Source organism: Amblyomma mixtum, chromosome 9 (genome assembly GCF_055824585.1).
Source record: "Amblyomma mixtum isolate Tamu chromosome 9, ASM5582458v1, whole genome shotgun sequence".
NCBI lineage: Eukaryota > Metazoa > Arthropoda > Arachnida > Ixodida > Ixodidae > Amblyomma > Amblyomma mixtum.
Window position 1 is genome coordinate 66,221,468 of NC_143020.1, and position 17,961 is coordinate 66,239,428.

The following is a 17,961-nucleotide window of genomic DNA, read 5'->3' on the forward strand; positions in this document are numbered from 1 at the left end:
TACTGATGTATACTATATTATTCTATTCGAACCCTGCCCTCTCGGGTGCACTCTCTACAGCGAAGTTAAAGTAACTGAATTTAACCTAAAATTAACTTTAATATGCGAGCTTATGGTTCGCAGCCCATCTTGCCATATCTTGACGCATGACGTTCTTGATCAGACAACTGGTCTTGCTACCTTGCCTCGTGGTGGCGTCAGTGACGGGAAAAAGAATTCGAGAAAACCTCCTGATAGCAAGTAACCTTGTGATGCTATCAAGGGAGGAGAATCAAGACCAATGCCTGTTTTTCAGCAGGGCTTATCATTTGAATCAGTGCGAATGTGCAAACGAATGAAACACGCCCCTGAGGTCGTAGCATTGCTTTCGCTCTAAATTAGCAATGTGCCTGGACTCATCAGCTGGGGAAGAGTTTTGGCGGATAGCGGCACCAAAAGCTATCACACAACAATCAGTCTTTCGCACATTGTTTAGCGTACGGGATCAACCCGTGTGAGTGACACAGCTTTCCACCGGCGACATATTTCGCTCGGCGCGCATTCCGGTATACGCGGCAAAAGCGGCAGCCGATCAGCCTGCGATTGTTGCCCTAGCAACCGGGGAGGGAAAAAAAAGAGGAAAGACGTTACTGCGATCTGTGTGCCGGCGGAATACGCATTTCTTCGACACTCCGTGCAACGAGCATAGGTCAAGAACGATGCCTGCTGCAAGCGCGCAGTATGCGACAGTGGGATTTTCCCCTGAGCTCGACTGGAGGGCACTGAAGTTCGTCGAACCCCTGCCTCCGCATCGGATATGCAGTGCCTGCGGCCTGGTGAGGAAGAGAACGATCTGGCTACCGTGCACACACGTGTTATGCGAGTGCTGCTACGAGCAGTGCGGGCGGGATGGTTCGCATGCGTGTCCACTGGACGGCAACCACTACGAGGAGGAGGACGTCGCTCTGGCGCACTTCCCTGCGGAAGAGCTGCTTCGGAGAGAGGTAAGCGAAGCAGAGAAAACAGCCGAAATGTTTGTCCAAAGGAACTTTTCACTAGAACAGCGCTTTTTCAAATAGTTCATGGTTTGTCGCCAGAGAATCGTGTGTAAAGCGAAATTAATTTGTTTTTTGAGTTGGAAGAGGAGTTTAGTTGCGACGAACATAGTTGGTCGAACATAGCGTTTAATGCACGTACTGCTTAGCCGCGGCAAGGTGAGACCTGCTTGCCTGTTTTCTTCGGTTTCTCTAAAATTACAGGGTTCTACGTAGAATGCTCACATTTCTCGCGTTCAGCTTCCTTGTTCCTTTCATATAACAGCAGACATTACACGGGAAACACCCAAAAAACTGGGAAGGAAAGGGCGAAAGACGTGACTTGGTGCATTGAAATACACAATACACCCGACTTCCGGGACAAGCCGTCCAGCTTCCGGTGGCCTCACCCGCGCTCGTCTCGGAAAGCGGTAATGCGGCATCCAACCACCTAGTGGAGATCAGTGGGCGTAGACGCTGTGAGCGAAAGATAGCATGAGGCGGCGCACGTCCTTTGTAAAGGTGCAGAAGCTTCTACTTTTCGCTGAAGCCGTCAAGCGTCGCTGCAGAGCTGTGACGTCACCTCTTGCGTGAAAATGAGGAGGGGCGCGCGAGAGAAGAAAAATTCAGGGGGGCGCTTTGTGGGCCTAAAGCGCGGAGAGGCGAAAGCCGTAAGCGCGGTGTTGTTGCTAGTGTCACTGATGTCTGGTTACTATGTTAAGCTTCGCCTCTGAGTATGGAACTCGATAGCGTCTTGCAGCCTGCCAGTGAGTCCTCAGAACGACATCGCCCATTCGGCTCTACGTCTTCGGTAAATTAGTGTTTGAGGAAAGGAAATGTATGTCTCGCATATCTGCGTGGAGACTTGAACCTCGCCTTAAGGGAAGGGAGGAAGATGGGAGTGAACGAAGACACCGTATTCACTAGACGCGCATTTGTTCATTCCAAACCATCGAGCTGGCATGGCGGATTTTTTACCGCGCTCGTCTCGCACTCCGGAGACCCTGGTTCGATTCCCCAACTCGACCAATTTCCTACTCGGTTTTATTTATTGATGTGGTCTGGCTAGAAAGCTTAATTAGAATAATTGGTTAATTAAGCAATGAACTAAACTCCGTCCCACTTAGTTGGAGGATGACTATGCGATACCTTTAATTGGTTGCATGGTTACTAGCCAAAGTATAATTTGCGCCGTTTGAAATTCGCGCACTTTGACGTCACGACCATTTCTACCAATTAAAAAGCGTGACGTTTCTGTCTACAACACCTGCGTACAACGATGAGGCACAAAAGGCTTCCGGCTTAATAAATCCGCCATGAGGGAATGGTGGCATAGAGGTATCTGCTACAGCCAGCGTCGACGCTTCAGGGTACGCGATTGTTGCGACGCGCGTCTGTACTTTCACTCTTTCCTCTTATACCTTTCAACAGGTACAGTGAGGTGCGTTTCCGAAGTGAACGCAAAGAACCATGGGAAAATCGTCTGTCAGCTACTTCCGGTTCCAAATTTTTCCCACGCTCTGCCTTCTGCATAGCAATTGCCATACATTCGTGTATCGATTATGCGCTACTCTATTTGTTCTGCGACATTGCGTATTGCACAGCATCACTGTAAGATCAGCGCGTGCTGCGTATGAAATCGTCCTGAACGCGGAAAATGAAAATAACAAAAGTTATGTTTTTTCGTGGTTATATTATTTCAGCGTAGGCTGGCTGTTCTGCGTAAGCACCGCACGGCAGAGGGTAGCAGACGGCCTATGGCTTCAGCGTCGCGTTTCTGGCACAACGTTGTAAATGCCAACGCATGCAGCGCACACCTATCACTACCGCCACTTAGCTTAAAGCACATTTGATGTGTACACTGTTCCAAGAGGGCAGTTATCCGCCTTCCCTATGGTTCAGGTTTCCACCGAGATGTGGACACCTCGCCCTCACCTCAAGCTACGTATATCCTGGTATAGCAGAGCTAAGCCAGTGGAAATTTCGATTGCGAAAACAATACTACGCTAAGCTTTGAGCCTTCAGCGTGGCGCGGCGGTACTTACATTTGACCTTTCGCGGAGTGACGTGACACCAGCTGCGAAAAAAAGGGCCCCCAGCTCGATCCGTCTAAGGAGGGCGGCCGTAGTCACGGCGGTGAGCCTCGCGCTCCTCTCAACAATGGCGCTACAGTCGGTGACGTCATACCAGCTGCGAAAAAAGGGCCCCCAGCTCGATCCGTCGGCGGAGGGCGGCGGTGAGCCTCGCGCTCCTCTCACCAGTGGCGCTACAGTCGACGTGACGTCATACCACCTGCGAAAAAAAGGACCCCCAGCTCGATCTGTCGGCGGAGGGCGGCGGTTGTCACGGCGGTGAGCCTCGCGTTCGTCTCTCCATTGGCGCTAGAGCCGAGGTGACGTCATCATCATCATCAGCAGCCTGACTACGCCCACTGCAGGACAAAGGCTTCTCCCATGTCTCTCCAATTAACCCTGTCCTGCGCCAGCCGCGGCCACCATATTGCCGCAAATTTCTTAATCTCATCCGCCCACCTAATTTTCTGCCGCCCCCTGCTACGTTTGCCTTCTCTTGGATACAAATCCACTCCGTTACCCTGAAGGACCAGCGATTATCTTCCCTTGGCATTACATGCCCTGCACAAGCCCACTTCTTCCTCTTGATTTCAACTAGGATATCTGTTGCATATCCATAGCGTGCCCGCAGAACGCCGAACCAGGGAAGCAGCCGCACAGCCAGTAGAACCAGAAAAATTAACGTTTATTCAAAAGTGTAGGACGTATTTATAAGCAGCCTAGTGGCCGGAAGCTAGGAAGGAGCACGTTTACATAGCGATAGCTCTAAGCTATGAAGGGTCGCCAGATAAGGCGATAAAAGGTGCGCGCACATCGGAAACACACGTGAAGATGCCACATTCCTTCCTCCTCAGAAATGAAAGCGTTGCACTGGCTTGCGTTCTCTTGTCGAGCGTCTTAGAGCTTGCTGGGCGACACCCGTATTCAACGGGGCCACCGGAATATCTGGTGCTGGAAAATGTGGAGAATCGTTGCCATTTGGGATGCGCCGCGCATTGGTGTCTTCATCCGGGCTCACAGTTTTTGGATGCTGTAGTTGTGTTGCTTCGTCTGGCTCACTGGGATGTGTGGTGGTTGTAGTTACTGCCGGGGTAACCCCTGGTGCTTCTTGCCGCGGGCGGACCTGGTCTACGTGCCGCTGGACGACTCCGTCACATGTTTCCACTGTCACCATTCTTGATCCAGACGTCGCCTTCACATGGCCGGGTGTCCACTTGCTCCCCGCACCGTAATTGCGGGCATATACCTCACTTCCAGGTAGTGGCAGCCAGTCATCGTTGCTCTCTTTTGGTCCCGCAAGGGCTGGAGGAAAACATGTGTCCAAGCGTGAGCGTGTTTGATAGCCCAAAAGCAGCTCTGCTGGGGATTTACCCGACTTTTGCGGAGTCCTCCGGTAGTTAAAAAGCAACCTTGCTAGGTTCTCTTCCAGGTTCCCTTTACTCATTTTTCGAAGGCCATTTTTCACAGTTCGCACGGCCCTTTCCGCCGCACCATTAGACTGGGGATGGTATGGAGCGCATCGAAGGTGCACAATGTTGTTGTTTGCCATGAACGACGCGAAGTCTTCACTGGTAAACTGGGTACCGTTGTCAGAAACGACTGTGCGAGGTATTCCAAACCTGCTGAAAATGTCACGCAGACCGTTAATTGTAGTCTGCGTAGAAGCATGCGCCAAAGGCAGTGCTTCGAGCCACTTGGTATGTGCGTCGACTACTACGAGTATCATTTTTCCACAGATCGGACCCGCGTAGTCAATGTGAATACGGGACCACCTTTCGCCTGTTTCAGGCCAGTTAACGACGGGGGCCGCGGCTGGCATGGGCAGATTTTGCACACAGTGCTGGCACTGAGCAGACACCTCTTCAATGTTTCTGTCGAGGCCTGGCCACCAGAACAGCGAACGTGCGACGGATTTCATTGCCGGTGAACCCTGGTGCGTTTCGTGTAGGATATGCAGCACTCGCTCCCTAGCTTCGGTCGGTATTATGACCCTATTACCCCAGTACACCAGTTCATGTGCTACGGATAGTTCTAGTTTACGGTCAAAAAACGGCAGCACAGCCCGAGTCATTCCGTTTGTGTTCCTGGGCCACCCATGTAGTATGTACCGTTTGACCTCGACCAGGACAGGGTCAGAAGACGTCAATGCCTTCAGCTCACGCGTTGTTACGGCGCCATTGTTCAGCTGGTTCAGCGACAGCACATATTCGGGCGGCTCACCGTCGTCGCCAGATTCCGGAGACCGCTGCGGAAGTCGGCTCAGGGCGTCCGCATTCAGCATCTGTCGTCCTGGTGCGTACTGTAGCCGGTATCGGTAGGCCCCCAGGTGAAGCGCCCGCCGTTGTATCCGTGCGGCGGCCATTGTGGGCGTTTGCTTGTCCGATCTCAGCAGGCCGAGCAGTGGCTGATGGTCCGTCACCAAGGTAAATTCCCGACCTAGAAGGTAGTCACGGAATTTCGTGACGCCGAATACCAGAGCCAGTGCCTCTCGCTCGAGCTGTGAATACTTGCGCTCCGCCTGGGTCAATGTTCGCGAGCGGAACCCGATTGGCCTGTGAATGTTACCAGTCGTGTGAAACAAGACAGCTCCCACACCGTACGAAGATGCATCACATTCAAGCTTAAGTTCCTTCGAAGGGTCGAAATGAACGAGAACCTTGGCTGTTTTAAGGCTGTCCTTGGCACGTTCAAACGCGAGCTCTTGAGGCTGTTTCCATTGCCAACGTGCATTTTTTTCAAGCAGCTGATACAATGGACCAAGTGTGGTTGACATGTTCGGCAGAAACCTCGCGTAAAACGTAACCATACCCAAAAATGCACGTAGCTCGCTGACATTACAGGGGCTCGGCGCCTGCATGATAGCGTCAAGGTTTTTCTCTGTGGGATGAAGGCCATCACGATGGATGCGATGTCCAAGATAAGTTACCGGTGGGGTACGCAACTTGCACTTATCGATCCTTAGCTTTACACCGCACTCTCGGAAGCGCTCCAAGACGTTTTTGAGCCTCTCACCGCTGTCACTCGCTCTCTCGGAAATGAGCACATCGTCAAGATAAGCCTGCGCTCCTGGAAGGCCAGCCAAAACTTCATCCATTTTTCTTTGGAATATTGCGGGTGCAGAGGCTATCCCGAAAGGAAGCCTATTGTAGCAAAATAGCCCTTTTGGCGTATTAACGTGGTAACGAAAGAGTTAATGACGCAAACTTTCTTCGCGTTATCGTCTAAAGCCACTTGGCTGTATGCATCCCGTAAATCAAGAGTGCTGAAATAGTCCCCATCATGAAGTTGGGCAAACATATCCTCAATGATTGGCAATGGGTATTGCTCTGTTGCACACGCTGGATTTACCGTGGCCTTGAAATCGCCGCAGATTCTTACTGCACCGTCTTTCTTAAGCACTGTGACTATTGGCGTTGCCCATTCAGAATGAGCAACCGGGGACAGTACGCCCAGAGAAACTAAGCGGTCTAGTTCAAGTGACACTCGCTCGCGTAACGCGTATGGAATGGGTCTGGCCTTACAGAACTAGTTACGGCGCCTTCCTTCAGGTGCAAGCTGGCTGGAGGACCCTTGATAAGCCCCAGTTCCTCGGAGAACATGTCGTGGTAGTCATGGAATATGTTGTTCACGCTGGCTTCGCTTGCTTCTTTTGTTGACACGGAGTCCTCGACAAATCGAACCACAGGAACGCCTGCGCTGTTCAGCTGCTGGATTAATTCACGACCACAGAGGCTTGGTCCCGCACAGTCCAACACGGTCAGCGCACACTTAACTGTCGCCCCTTTATGGCAAACCTGGAGCGCAAGCTCCCCAACTATTGGAAGGCGTCCTGTGTAGGACGATAAATTCAGGCTGGACAGTTTGAGTTTCGGCCATTGCTCGCGATGCTTATCGTACAGCTGACGCGGAATGACACAAACGGGCGACCCATTATCGACTTCCATGCTAAGCTGCACGCCTCCCCAGGCAAATGTTCGGCGGATCGGTGGTTCCAGACAGTTTTTTCGTTGAGATACCAAAGTCCAAATGTGGGCGGCATCGTGTTCCTCGTCTACTGGGGTTTCCACTGCCACAATATCATTAACCGGCGTTTTTTCACTTACCCACTCCGCCCGCTTCCGATCTCTTAACGTTACACCTATCATTTTTTTTTCATACCTCGCTGCGTTGTCCTTAACTTCAGCTGAACCCTCTTTGTTAGCCTCCACGTTTCTGCCACATATGTGAGTACCGGTAATATACACTTGTATACTTTTCTCTGAGGGATATTGGTAAACTGCCATTCATGATCTGAGATAACCTGCCATATGCGCTCCACCCCATTCTTATTCTTCTAGTTATTTCCCTCTCATGATCTCGACCTGCTCGATCTGTCGGTGGAGGGCGGCGGTAGTCACGGCGGTGAGCCTCGCGCTCCTCTCACCAGTGGCGCTGCAGTCGAGGTGACGTCATACCAGCTGCGAAAAAATGGGCCCCCAGCTCGATCTGTCGGCGGAGGGCGGCGGTCATGGAGGAAGGGAAAAAAAAGGGGGGAGAGGCCCTTTCCACTCAATACCCTGGGAGAAAAGTGTGAAGGAAATCACGTGGTTTTTTTCTCGATTGGGAGGCCATCTTGTCCCTGCAGCTTGGCGATGGCGTCGTAGTTGCTGTTTACAAACCGGGCGATAGCAGACGGCCGCGGCGTAGCATTTGCGGTGCGGCGTATTCGTACTTTCCTCAACTGCTCGAGTTAGTTTTTTTTCGTGCTCACAGGCTGACGTTGGCGCCGTTCACTCATATCTCAGGTTGAATTCGCTGCAAAACTCTCGTAGTTGCGTGCATTGATTTCAACGCGCTCGGCGACAATGATCGCACGGGCATTTCGTCTACTCAGTCACTGCTCGGAGCCGTCGGGAGACCGCCGCTGCATACGCGCTGTTCGTTCACCAGTGATTCAATACGGCGTGCGCTAGAGCGGTCGTCGGCGCATTGTGCGGACGTTTCGCGTCCTGTTCACCGCTGTACAGGCTGCTCACCACTGTACGTGCAGTGTGTGTGTGCCATTCGCGCTCCCGTTTACATTGGCAGTGAAACCTCGTTGCTACCTATGCGTGTTCTTGCAACGCTCCATCGAATGTCACTGAAGTTGGTATAACTGTCATTTTCGTTTTTCGGTGATTGAGCTTGTTAGAGCGGCGGTGGCCATGACATGGGCGGAGAGCGATATTGTAAAGGAAGCAGTTGCTCTCGCTTTACTCTTAGTATACAGAACTTTGTTACATGCCTATTTGAAGCGTGTAACGTTTGAAGCGTGTAACGTTTGAAGCGTGTAACGTTTGAAGCGTGTAACGTTTGAAGCGTGTAACGTTTGAAGCGTGTAACGTTTGAAGCGTGTAACGTTTGAAGCGTGTAACGTTTGAAGCGTGTAACGTTTGAAGCGTGTAACGTTTGAAGCGTGTAACGTTTGAAGCGTGTAACGTTTGAAGCGTGTAACGTTTGAAGCGTCTAGCGAGCTATTTGCTTCAGGGACGTGCCGGGCTCAAGTGTGTTCGTTCATATCGTGGCCAATTCTGTGTTTCTGGTTGCGCACTATGTTTAGACCGGTTTCCTGTAGCAGGTTTGCAATTACTTTTCTAGCTGATGTCATGGCCAAGAAGTGCGAAAAAGGCGAAGCTCTAACTGAATTTCGAGGCCTTTTCGCACATGTGTTTATTGTGCCCATGTCCTGTAATAGTGTTATTTTTCGTAAAAAGTACTTAGTGAAATGAGGATCCACATGTGCACTGAATTTCATTGTTGCCTGTGGTAATTGTGTTCAGGAAAGTAAAAACAGCACTAAATTTTACACAAACCACACAGAATGACGGACTGCGCCCCTCCTGTCAGTCTTTCTGTGTGGTTTGTGTAGAATATAGTCCTGTTTTTACTTTCCTGAACACAATGTCACACCAACTAGGCCAGGAAAAGGGCCCGTGGTTATGTTGAAGAATAATAATTTGATGCATTCATTACGGGCGATAGATCGACATTCATTGCCTGTATTGTCCATCACAAGTGAAGTGTGCTACTATGCCATGACATTACAAGCTAGTATTCCACCAAGTACAGAAAAGCGGAGCGTACAGCTGCAGCTCTGCACATTAAATATCAAACATAGCATTGAAATGAGGCACAACACCATGAAACTTATACTGCAGCCACTGGGTACTCCTAAACTTCTAGAAGTCTGAAAAGCTACGGTCATATACCGGGTGTCCAAGCTAAATGTAACCAAACTTTTAAAAAAGGCGAAGTGTCCTAGTCAAGTGAAAGACTCAGGGTTGTTCATAGTCGCATGGCCTACTTTTGAGTATTTTTTCGCTTTTCAAAGTTACTTAATTAGTTATGTTTAATTAGCTAACTTTTTAATTATTAACTTCAGGAAGAAAGTGTCAATGCAAAAGTTCTAGATGACCTCGAAAAACCGCTAGTAGTGCTGTTTCCGTCAAGTTACCATTTACGTAGCTTCACTTATTGGCCTTAGAAAAAAGTCACGTGACCAGCTGCTCGCTTACTTCTCTGCCCCAATGTGCACCCAAAGTCTCATCGAGGAGAGGACATCAGAATAAATGGATTTTATTCTTTAAGGCGCGTCTTGGGACGTTGAAGTCGCACAGTTGTCATGTGGAAGCTTTTTCTTATTGTGCGGGTTATGGGTAAAGGCCGGTAAAAAACTACTTTACGTAAATATTACTTTGCTGCAAATGTCTCCGTAAGCTGTTTCTCAAAGTAATCTACAACTTTTCCATTCACACTTTGTTCCTCAAGTCAATAATTAAAAAGTTAGCTAATTAAGCTTAACTAATTAATCAACCTTGAAGAACGAAAAAAATACTGCAGACTAGGTCACGCGACTCAAAACAACCCTCATTTGGTTTCAGACAGCTAGGACACCCCGTGTTTTTTAAAAGCTTGGTTACATTTAGATGGGACACCTGGTATATTATGCACAATACTATATAGATCTGTGGGTGTGAAACATATGCTATGCTGCCATACTACAAAGGGCGCATTTACAGAGGGGACAGTGACATTTTAAGCGCATATTTCTTGAAATTTTTTCATTGAGAAAAAGGTGTTCAGAATGGTTGTCCTATGTAATATTTAAGTCTTTTGGAAAAAAGCGACCCCCCCCCCCCACGCCCCCCCCTCGTCCATAAATCCTCCCCTCCCGTCTACTATGTGCACTTTGGCCCTCTCCAATTCTGTCGCCTCTATGAGTGGCTTTTGAATTGTTGAATCAAAAGTCATTGTTGGCACAGCCACCATTACAACACGTTATGATACATTTTGTTTTCAGGGTCAAGAACTCAAACTTTTTAGTATATTTGCCCCTCCTCACTGCTGTATGAGAAAGCATTCCTTGCTTTTCCAGCCGCACAAAAACATGCTATGAAGACAAGTATGGTATTCAACACCAACAACAAAATAGTGCAGAATTTTTCTTACCCTAACTGCTGCAGCAGAATGCACTGTTGACACTGCCAGCTTCCAAAACGCATGCAATGGAGGCAGATTGCAACATTCAGCAACAAGAGCTGCAATAAAAGGCAGGTTCAACACTTAGGTGGGGCGCGTGGCCATGCATGTCAGCATTGTTCACTGCTGAATCGAAAGCAGACACGTGCACAATTCAGCGACAAAGATTCATTAAAATATTTGTCTTAGCTGCTAGCTCATTTCATGGCCTTTACGTTTTTCATATCAATGGCATGCACTGCTTTGCTGGTTTCGGACTGATTTAGTTGTAGACTTCGCGTATTATTTTGTTTACTTAGTAAATACGCAAAAACATGGAAGCATTTGTATCAGTTAACATGATTTTTAAGACATACGAATATACATTTTTTCATTTTAAAGAATACATATTTCACTGTTCTAGACAGTGAACTTTATACAATGCACAATGGCATTCTCAATGGCAATGCAGTTATTCTTGCGTTTGATCCCTCCGCAAATTCTGAGGAGGCCGCGCTGCAACACGAGCCCCCCCCCCCCAAACAAAATTTCTGGCTACACCACTGCCTTATAGTCTGTGCCATCAGAAAACAAAAAACATAGAAAAAAGTGGCGAGGGATAATGCATGTCAAGATGGGTCACCGCAGTAATTGAAAGCCAAGGGCACTTCCTGCGCTTGCAGGAGTTGAGATTTTTTCCCGGCTGCTACTAATTGTGACCAGGGTCGAGCAGTTGGAGACGGCACGAATACGACGAAGTACGAAGCAGTCACTGGAAGTAGCCGCCTGTCTCACACGGAGATTTCCGCTTTAACTTTTCCGCTTACGAACATCAGCATAGGGCACCCTGGACCGAAGAGTAGCCGAGGACCACTAGCGCGGGGGCCTGTTCCCATGCGGTAGCACGCTCCTTCGTTGGCTCTGAAACGCGCGCGCAATCGGCGCGGCGACGAAATGTAAACACGAGCCCGTCGGGACAAGATGGCGCCGAGCTTGTTTCCGGCTTCACAAAATGTCCCGTGATGGCCTCTCCTCTAAATTTTCCTTCCTCCAAGCTGGCGGTAGTCACGGCGGTGAGCCTCGCGCTACTCTCACCAGTGGCGCTACGGTCGAGGTGACGTCATACGAGCTGCATAAAAAAGGGCCCCCAGCTCGATCCGTCGGCGGAGCGCGGCGGTAGTCACGGCAGTGAGCCTCGCGCTCCTCTCACCAGTGGCGCTACGGTCGAGGTGACGTCATATGAGCTGCATAAAAAAGGGCCCCCAGCTAGATCCGTCGGCGGAGCGGGGCGGGTAGTCACAGTGGATCTTTCTCACTGTGTACAAAGATACTTTGCCATGCCGTCTACTGCCAATCAGAAGAAGGCAGCTCGCCAGTGTGAAGCCAGGAAGAAAGAACGAGCTTTCGCAACCTACCGGGCTTAACCAAAGTAAGCCTCTGCCAATTTTTTGTAGCAACGTACGTACGTAGTCGTTTTATTGCGAAAGCAATACTACGCTCATGAACGGCCTTTGCGCAGCGGCGGCCGGTAGCCACGCGTGACCTTGTGAGGAAGTAACACTGCAGGTGGAATTTCCGCATCAAAATTCATTAGTTAAAGAAAAGAAATAAACGAGGCGGCATTTGCAGGAAAGGAAACTTTATATTTAAGCATTGAAACGAAACGGGAAAAAGAAAACAAGAGAACAAGGAGGCAAAAGAAAAGGAAAACAAAACTCTGGCGAGAAGAGAGTCGAAAAAGGAGAATCACACTTAAATTTATTTGTCTCCCAGTGATGAGCCTGGTGCGTCGAGCGAGGAAGCGTGGCTGGGCGACGGGGCAGTGTTTAGGCACGTTTCGGGTTCCCTTCGTTGACACCCGTTTGGAGGCGTTCTCTACGGCGGCCTCAACGCTGCCGTAGAAAATAGTCAGCGTCTGTGTGCTCCGGCATGGCCCCCAGGTCAGGTAGCCCGGGTATGCAGCGCAGATGTCAGAGGCGACCAGTCCTGAGAAGCTGTCGGCTGGGAGGGGAGAGATGCGCCTAGGTCTCATGGCTGAGGCACCCGACTACGGCTGTCCGGGTCTGGTCACCCGCACGTCTGCAGCCGGGGCCCAAGCCTGGGAACTCGGGGACCCAGCAGAACACGTCCACCTCTGTCGCCGACCGCCGTCTTCCTCTTCTCGCCCGCACGTTCTCTCTGCCACATATTCCCTACCTTTTCTTCACCGTCCGCCTCCCGTGCGTCTTGTGTCGCCGCAGTGTGGCGCTGGCTCCTTACAGACCTGTAGACTCGGCGCACAGCGTTCCTTCAGTTGTAGGCGCTGCACTTTTGCTTTCGCAACCTACCAGGCTAGAGCTAAGCCCCCGCAAATTTTTCAATTTTTCATATGTAGAATAAATCCTCAAAAATCTGAAGCCATTCTGTTTGCTTCAAAAAACAAACCAGTAAGTTTGATTGGCGGGCTTCGCTTGGGCAGCTCTACAATCGATATAGTAAAAGAGCACAAGGTTTTAGGAGTGGTACTATCGCACTTATGACTTGGGATGCGCATATACAGCAACTGGTGAAATACCTCTCTTCCGCCGTTGGCTTAGTACGTCGATCTCGAGATATTTTTCCGACTAACATTAAACTTCAAGTTTTTCACTCCGTCTTTCGGTTGCACATTAATTTGGGCCACGACTACTAAAAAAAAAACATAACTCTACTACACAGGCTCGAAAAGAAAGCTGTTCATTGCATTGCTAATGTTTCATACTTTCACCACACTCATGACCTCTTTAATCAGTTCAAGTTGGTCAGTATACAACAGATTTACGATTACCGTCTACTGTACCTGCTGTACTTCTCTAGTTTATCTTACCAGCAGTTCCTGAAGGAGCTGTGTACTCTTACTTTGCAAACTCGCACCTATCGAACCAGGTCGTCTGAGGAATGGTTTGTACCGCGCCCACGCACTAATTACCTTCTGCAAACATTAACGTACAACGTACCATTTCTATTAAACAAGATTAAAACACAATTTTCAGGTTCCATTGCCCTAACGCGCACAGCTTTGCGTAGCATGTTTGTTTCTGGGCAATTTTCTAAGACTGCGTTATGATTTTGAGTGGTAATTGTGAAATTGGCCACACAGAGTGAGTGTGTGTTTGCCTTCTCATGGGGATCTCACGTGTAAAACGCTTTATGGTACTAATTTTATTCGTTTATTGCGTAGTTTTATTGTAGTGCACATTGTTCTTTTGTGGCGTAGTTAAGTTGATATATGAAGTCCGTGTATTCCATTACAATATTCACTTGCATTTTAACTATTGCACTCAGTAAGTAGGACACTGTATGTATTCTGTGTCATATTTCATTCGTATTTGAATTATTGTAGTGCATATGATGTGTTGTGTTGTGTTGCACATCTCATTTGTATTTGAATTATTGTAGTGTATATGAAGTCGCTGGTGCCAAAATGTTTCCCTGATCTAGTCAAGCTGTCCTCACAGCTTTTTGTCACGGAAGCCGTCAACATTGTATCAGTGTTGAAAATAAATTTGATTTGATGTGTTTTGAAAAAGTTAATTTGTTTATCACGACAAATTATTCAAATCGGACGAGCTAAAAAAGTGGTACTGTAGCCTAAGATAAACCCCTATAACATCCATGCAGTTTTAGTTCTGAAGAACACTTAGTTTTTTCTTAAATCTTGGTCCAAGTTAGCTGGGACACTCTTTATATGCTGCTCCGTCAACGCGTGGAACAGGCGTAGTGAAAGTTATAAATTGGTGCTAGCTTGCTTGAATTGCTCGCAGATATGTTACGAATGTTTATAGAGCAGGTCCAGTGTAAATTTAGCCAAGGGTTAAAAAATAAGACATTTGAGGTAGGCCAGGGAAACCGCTTACATACAGCTACCAGCCGGCTTGCGTATCCTAAGCCATTTTCTGTTCTGTAAGCAATTAATTAACCATCAGGCTGACTACACCCACTGCAGGGCAAAGGCCTCTCCCATGTCTCTCCAATTAACCCTGTTCCTTGCCAGTTGCGGCCACTGCATCCCCGCAAACTTCTTTATCTCATCCGCCCACCTAACTTACTGCCGTCCCCTGCTACGTTTGCCTTCTCTTCGAATTTACTCCGTTACCCTAAAGGACCAGCGGTTGTCTTGCCTTCGCATTACATGCCCTGCCCAAGTCCATTTCTTCCTCTTGATTTCGATTACAATGTCCTTAACCCGCGTTTGCTCTCTCACCCACTACGCCATCTTCTGATCTCTTAACGTTAAACCTATCACTTTTCTTTCCATAGCTCGCTGCGTTGTCCTTAACTTAAGCTGAACCCTCTTTGTTAGCCTCCACGTTTCTTAAGGTAATTTTTCTTAAGATTAAGATAATTTTTCTAAATGCGTAAATATGGACTTTATACAGCAGATGTGAATAGCAAAGTTGGAGAGCACCTTCAGAAACACCCATTCCATTTATTTGCGATAAATAAAGCCTCACGTGTATCTTTTTTCCGAGCTGCAAAGAAAGGCCGCGAAATAAAAAAAAAAAGTCGTGTGACTATTGCATTCGCTCACCACGATTGCGGTTTTCTCAACCGTGGCTTGAAAGAACGAAATCAGCTGCTGGTACGGCGCGACGACCTCATTGTTCTTGAAGGCCGATATGTCGATGGTGGTTGCTGCGCACGCGCGAGCAAGTGTGCTAGCGGGGCGGGGGAATTTGCACTTTCTACATTTCCTTCACTTTTTCATTGCAGGTCAAGTGCTGGAACGAAGACAACGGCTGTGAGGCAGTGCTGGCTGCTTCCACGCTCTCCGAGCATTTCCAGCGGGAATGTCGACACCACCCTGCGCGTTGCCCCAAGTGTTCGGCCTCGGTTCTTTGCAGCGATGTGTGCTCACACCTGAGATCGGAGTGTGCAGCACCGGCGACGCCTCTTGCTCCAGAACCTGGCCATCATCCCAGCGACACGGAAGATACATCACTTTCGACATCATTCCAACAAGTCATTCAGGAGCTAGCGGAGGAAATGAGAGAGCATCTTGGGCAGCTGATTGCTGAGGTTCTAGGCCAAGGTGATAGACTGAACGAAATGTCTCACGGGATAAACACCTTTAAAGAAGCGCTCAGAGATGAATTTGCCCAAGCAACGAGAAAAATCCAGGAGAATGTGAAAAGGAGTGTGCACGAATGCGCCAGTGGTAACGAGCAGTTGAAAGAGCACTTGATAACGCGTACTGATAATCTTTCGAGCAACCTAAACAAACTGGAAAAAATGGTTAAAGATGAGCTGACGACTGCAAAGAAACTGAGCTGTGGCAATTGCTCGCGAATTCTGGCATCAGTTCATCAAATGAAAGTTCAAACTCTGGATAATAGCGAGAGGACTCTGGACCGCATGAAGACATTGCTTGCAAGGGATGAACCACGAGGAGCGCATAGAATCTTCTATGTCCAAGGAGTGAACTCGCTCGATGAACGAGCGCTGAGAGAAGGTCTTGCTTTCTACGAGAGCGACCCGATGTACATGTGTGGCTACTGCATGTCACCTGCAGTCTATTTGATAAAGGATGGCGAATCTGTGCGCCTGCATGCCGGTCTCCGCTTGCAGAAGGGTGACAACGACGACGCTGTTGAGTGGCCATTCCAGCACAAAGTACGGCTGGGCGTAATAAACCCACAAGATAAGAGGCAGTATCTCGTTGAAATTAAGCCACCCCGTGGATATCCATCCATACAAAAGCCTACAACACGAAGCAACCAAGCATTTTTTTTCAATGATCCGTCGTTCAATGTTCGCACTCTAAGGCTCAACGGCTTCCTGGTCGATGACCAGCTTCAGATTAAGTGGGAAGTCCTGCCGTGAGTTCCGCTGGAGAAAGTCGTGCGATGCAAGCCATTCCATTCCACGGGCATTGCTTTCAGCAGTTTGATGTCAATGAGTAGCGCATCCGGCGTGGACAACTTCCTCCGTCTATTCGATTTCGTCCCTGAAGTGCATGCGTTCAGTTCTCTTCTTTTCTTTTAGTCAGGTCTAATCTGAAGAAATCGCATTAGTTGCAACTAAAACTTGTGGCGCATTGTCCTAAGCGCAGAATGTTTATCTAGTTATTTTGTTAAGCACACTTTTTCGCTTTGTGTTTGACTGGGTAACTAATCTTCTGTAATTGGGCCCGCGTCAGCCACACAGGACCGAAAACAGAAAATGTTACTCCGAAATGGTACTGAATGCTTATGAGGATAGATGGTGCATAACGAAATAAACAGCTGCAATGCTTCAAAACACTGCGTTTTACTTGGGCAATGATCTTGAGGAAATGAGTTCAGAATAAAAAGTAAATTCACGTTGTGAATTCATTCTTTAGTGCTTGGTCTTTGGTTTACTACGTGTTTAAGCCTCGGTATTCTGGAAAGCGCAACTTAGCAGGAGGTAAACAACCGCTGGTTACCTGTTCGGGTGACGAAAATAATAAAAAGCATTGATTTGACGTCTTGCAATCTTCATTTTTTTCCCGATCTAGTCTTTGTGGATGAGCCTGTCACAGTGGAGATATAACATTGACACGTGTATGATTTATCGAAGGATGCGAACATTCGTGTCTCAAAAAATTTGCCGGAAGTGGAGCTTTAAAAGCACTTCTCTTTATAGTGAGCGCCTAATATTCCGGTCAATGTTCAGTTTGTCATGGTGGTCCGATGGACCAAGGCGCCTACAGCACGGGAGCTTATATTTAGCGTTGCCCCGAATCCTGGCGGCACCTTCATTTTTTTCGAGCAGCTCTTAGTTCAACTTTCAACAAGTAGTTCGATCATGCCCAGTGGGAACGAAAAACGCTTTATTGCTTTATAGATATTGCTTGGGTTTGTACAATGTTTTCGAAAAGAATACGACATAATTAATCTCAGAAAAAAATGACAGTTGTTCGATTAATAGTTGCGCAGATATCGTTACTCTTTTGACGTTATGGTCAAGATATAAGGATCACTCCATGCCAAAACGATCAGGAAGTTGTTCCCTGCCTTTGCGATTTTAAGGAAATACATGAGAAGTCAGCACGACATGCGCAATGTTGTCCTGCTGTATATTTGCCGGAAAAAACTTTATTCTTGAGGGAAGCGCTGTTTGAACATTTTAAAATGGCGCGAAACAAAGCACCGCTCAGTAATTGAGAAAAAATAAAATTTTACAGCACCGTCTTAAATTTTTTTAATGACATTGCAAAGATTCTGGCTTTCTTCGTGAATCGAGTCATGCATCTTTATACACATTAAATATTTTTTAGAATATATGCAAATGTAAAATCTATACCATCTCGTTCTTTTGTTATTATGAAATAGCTCTCTGAAATTAGAAAACATGCGCTTTGCTTCCCTGGACGTCTGTTACCTGTAAAATTTATTACAACTGATGAAACTGAGTACGTC

At 48.0% G+C, this 17,961-nt stretch overlaps 1 protein-coding gene across 1 annotated transcript; it reads left to right on the top strand.

Moving 5' to 3' along the window:
* The first annotated feature begins 698 nt into the window (after positions 1-698).
* On the top strand, positions 699-17,003 carry LOC149329431 (TNF receptor-associated factor 3-like). Its single transcript, XM_089559244.1, has 2 exons — positions 699-983; positions 15,293-17,003. The coding sequence occupies exons 1-2, from the start codon at positions 699-701 to the stop codon at positions 16,400-16,402; spliced, it is 1,395 nt and encodes a 464-aa protein (XP_089415370.1). The 3' UTR covers positions 16,403-17,003.
* The last annotated feature ends 958 nt before the right edge of the window (positions 17,004-17,961 follow it).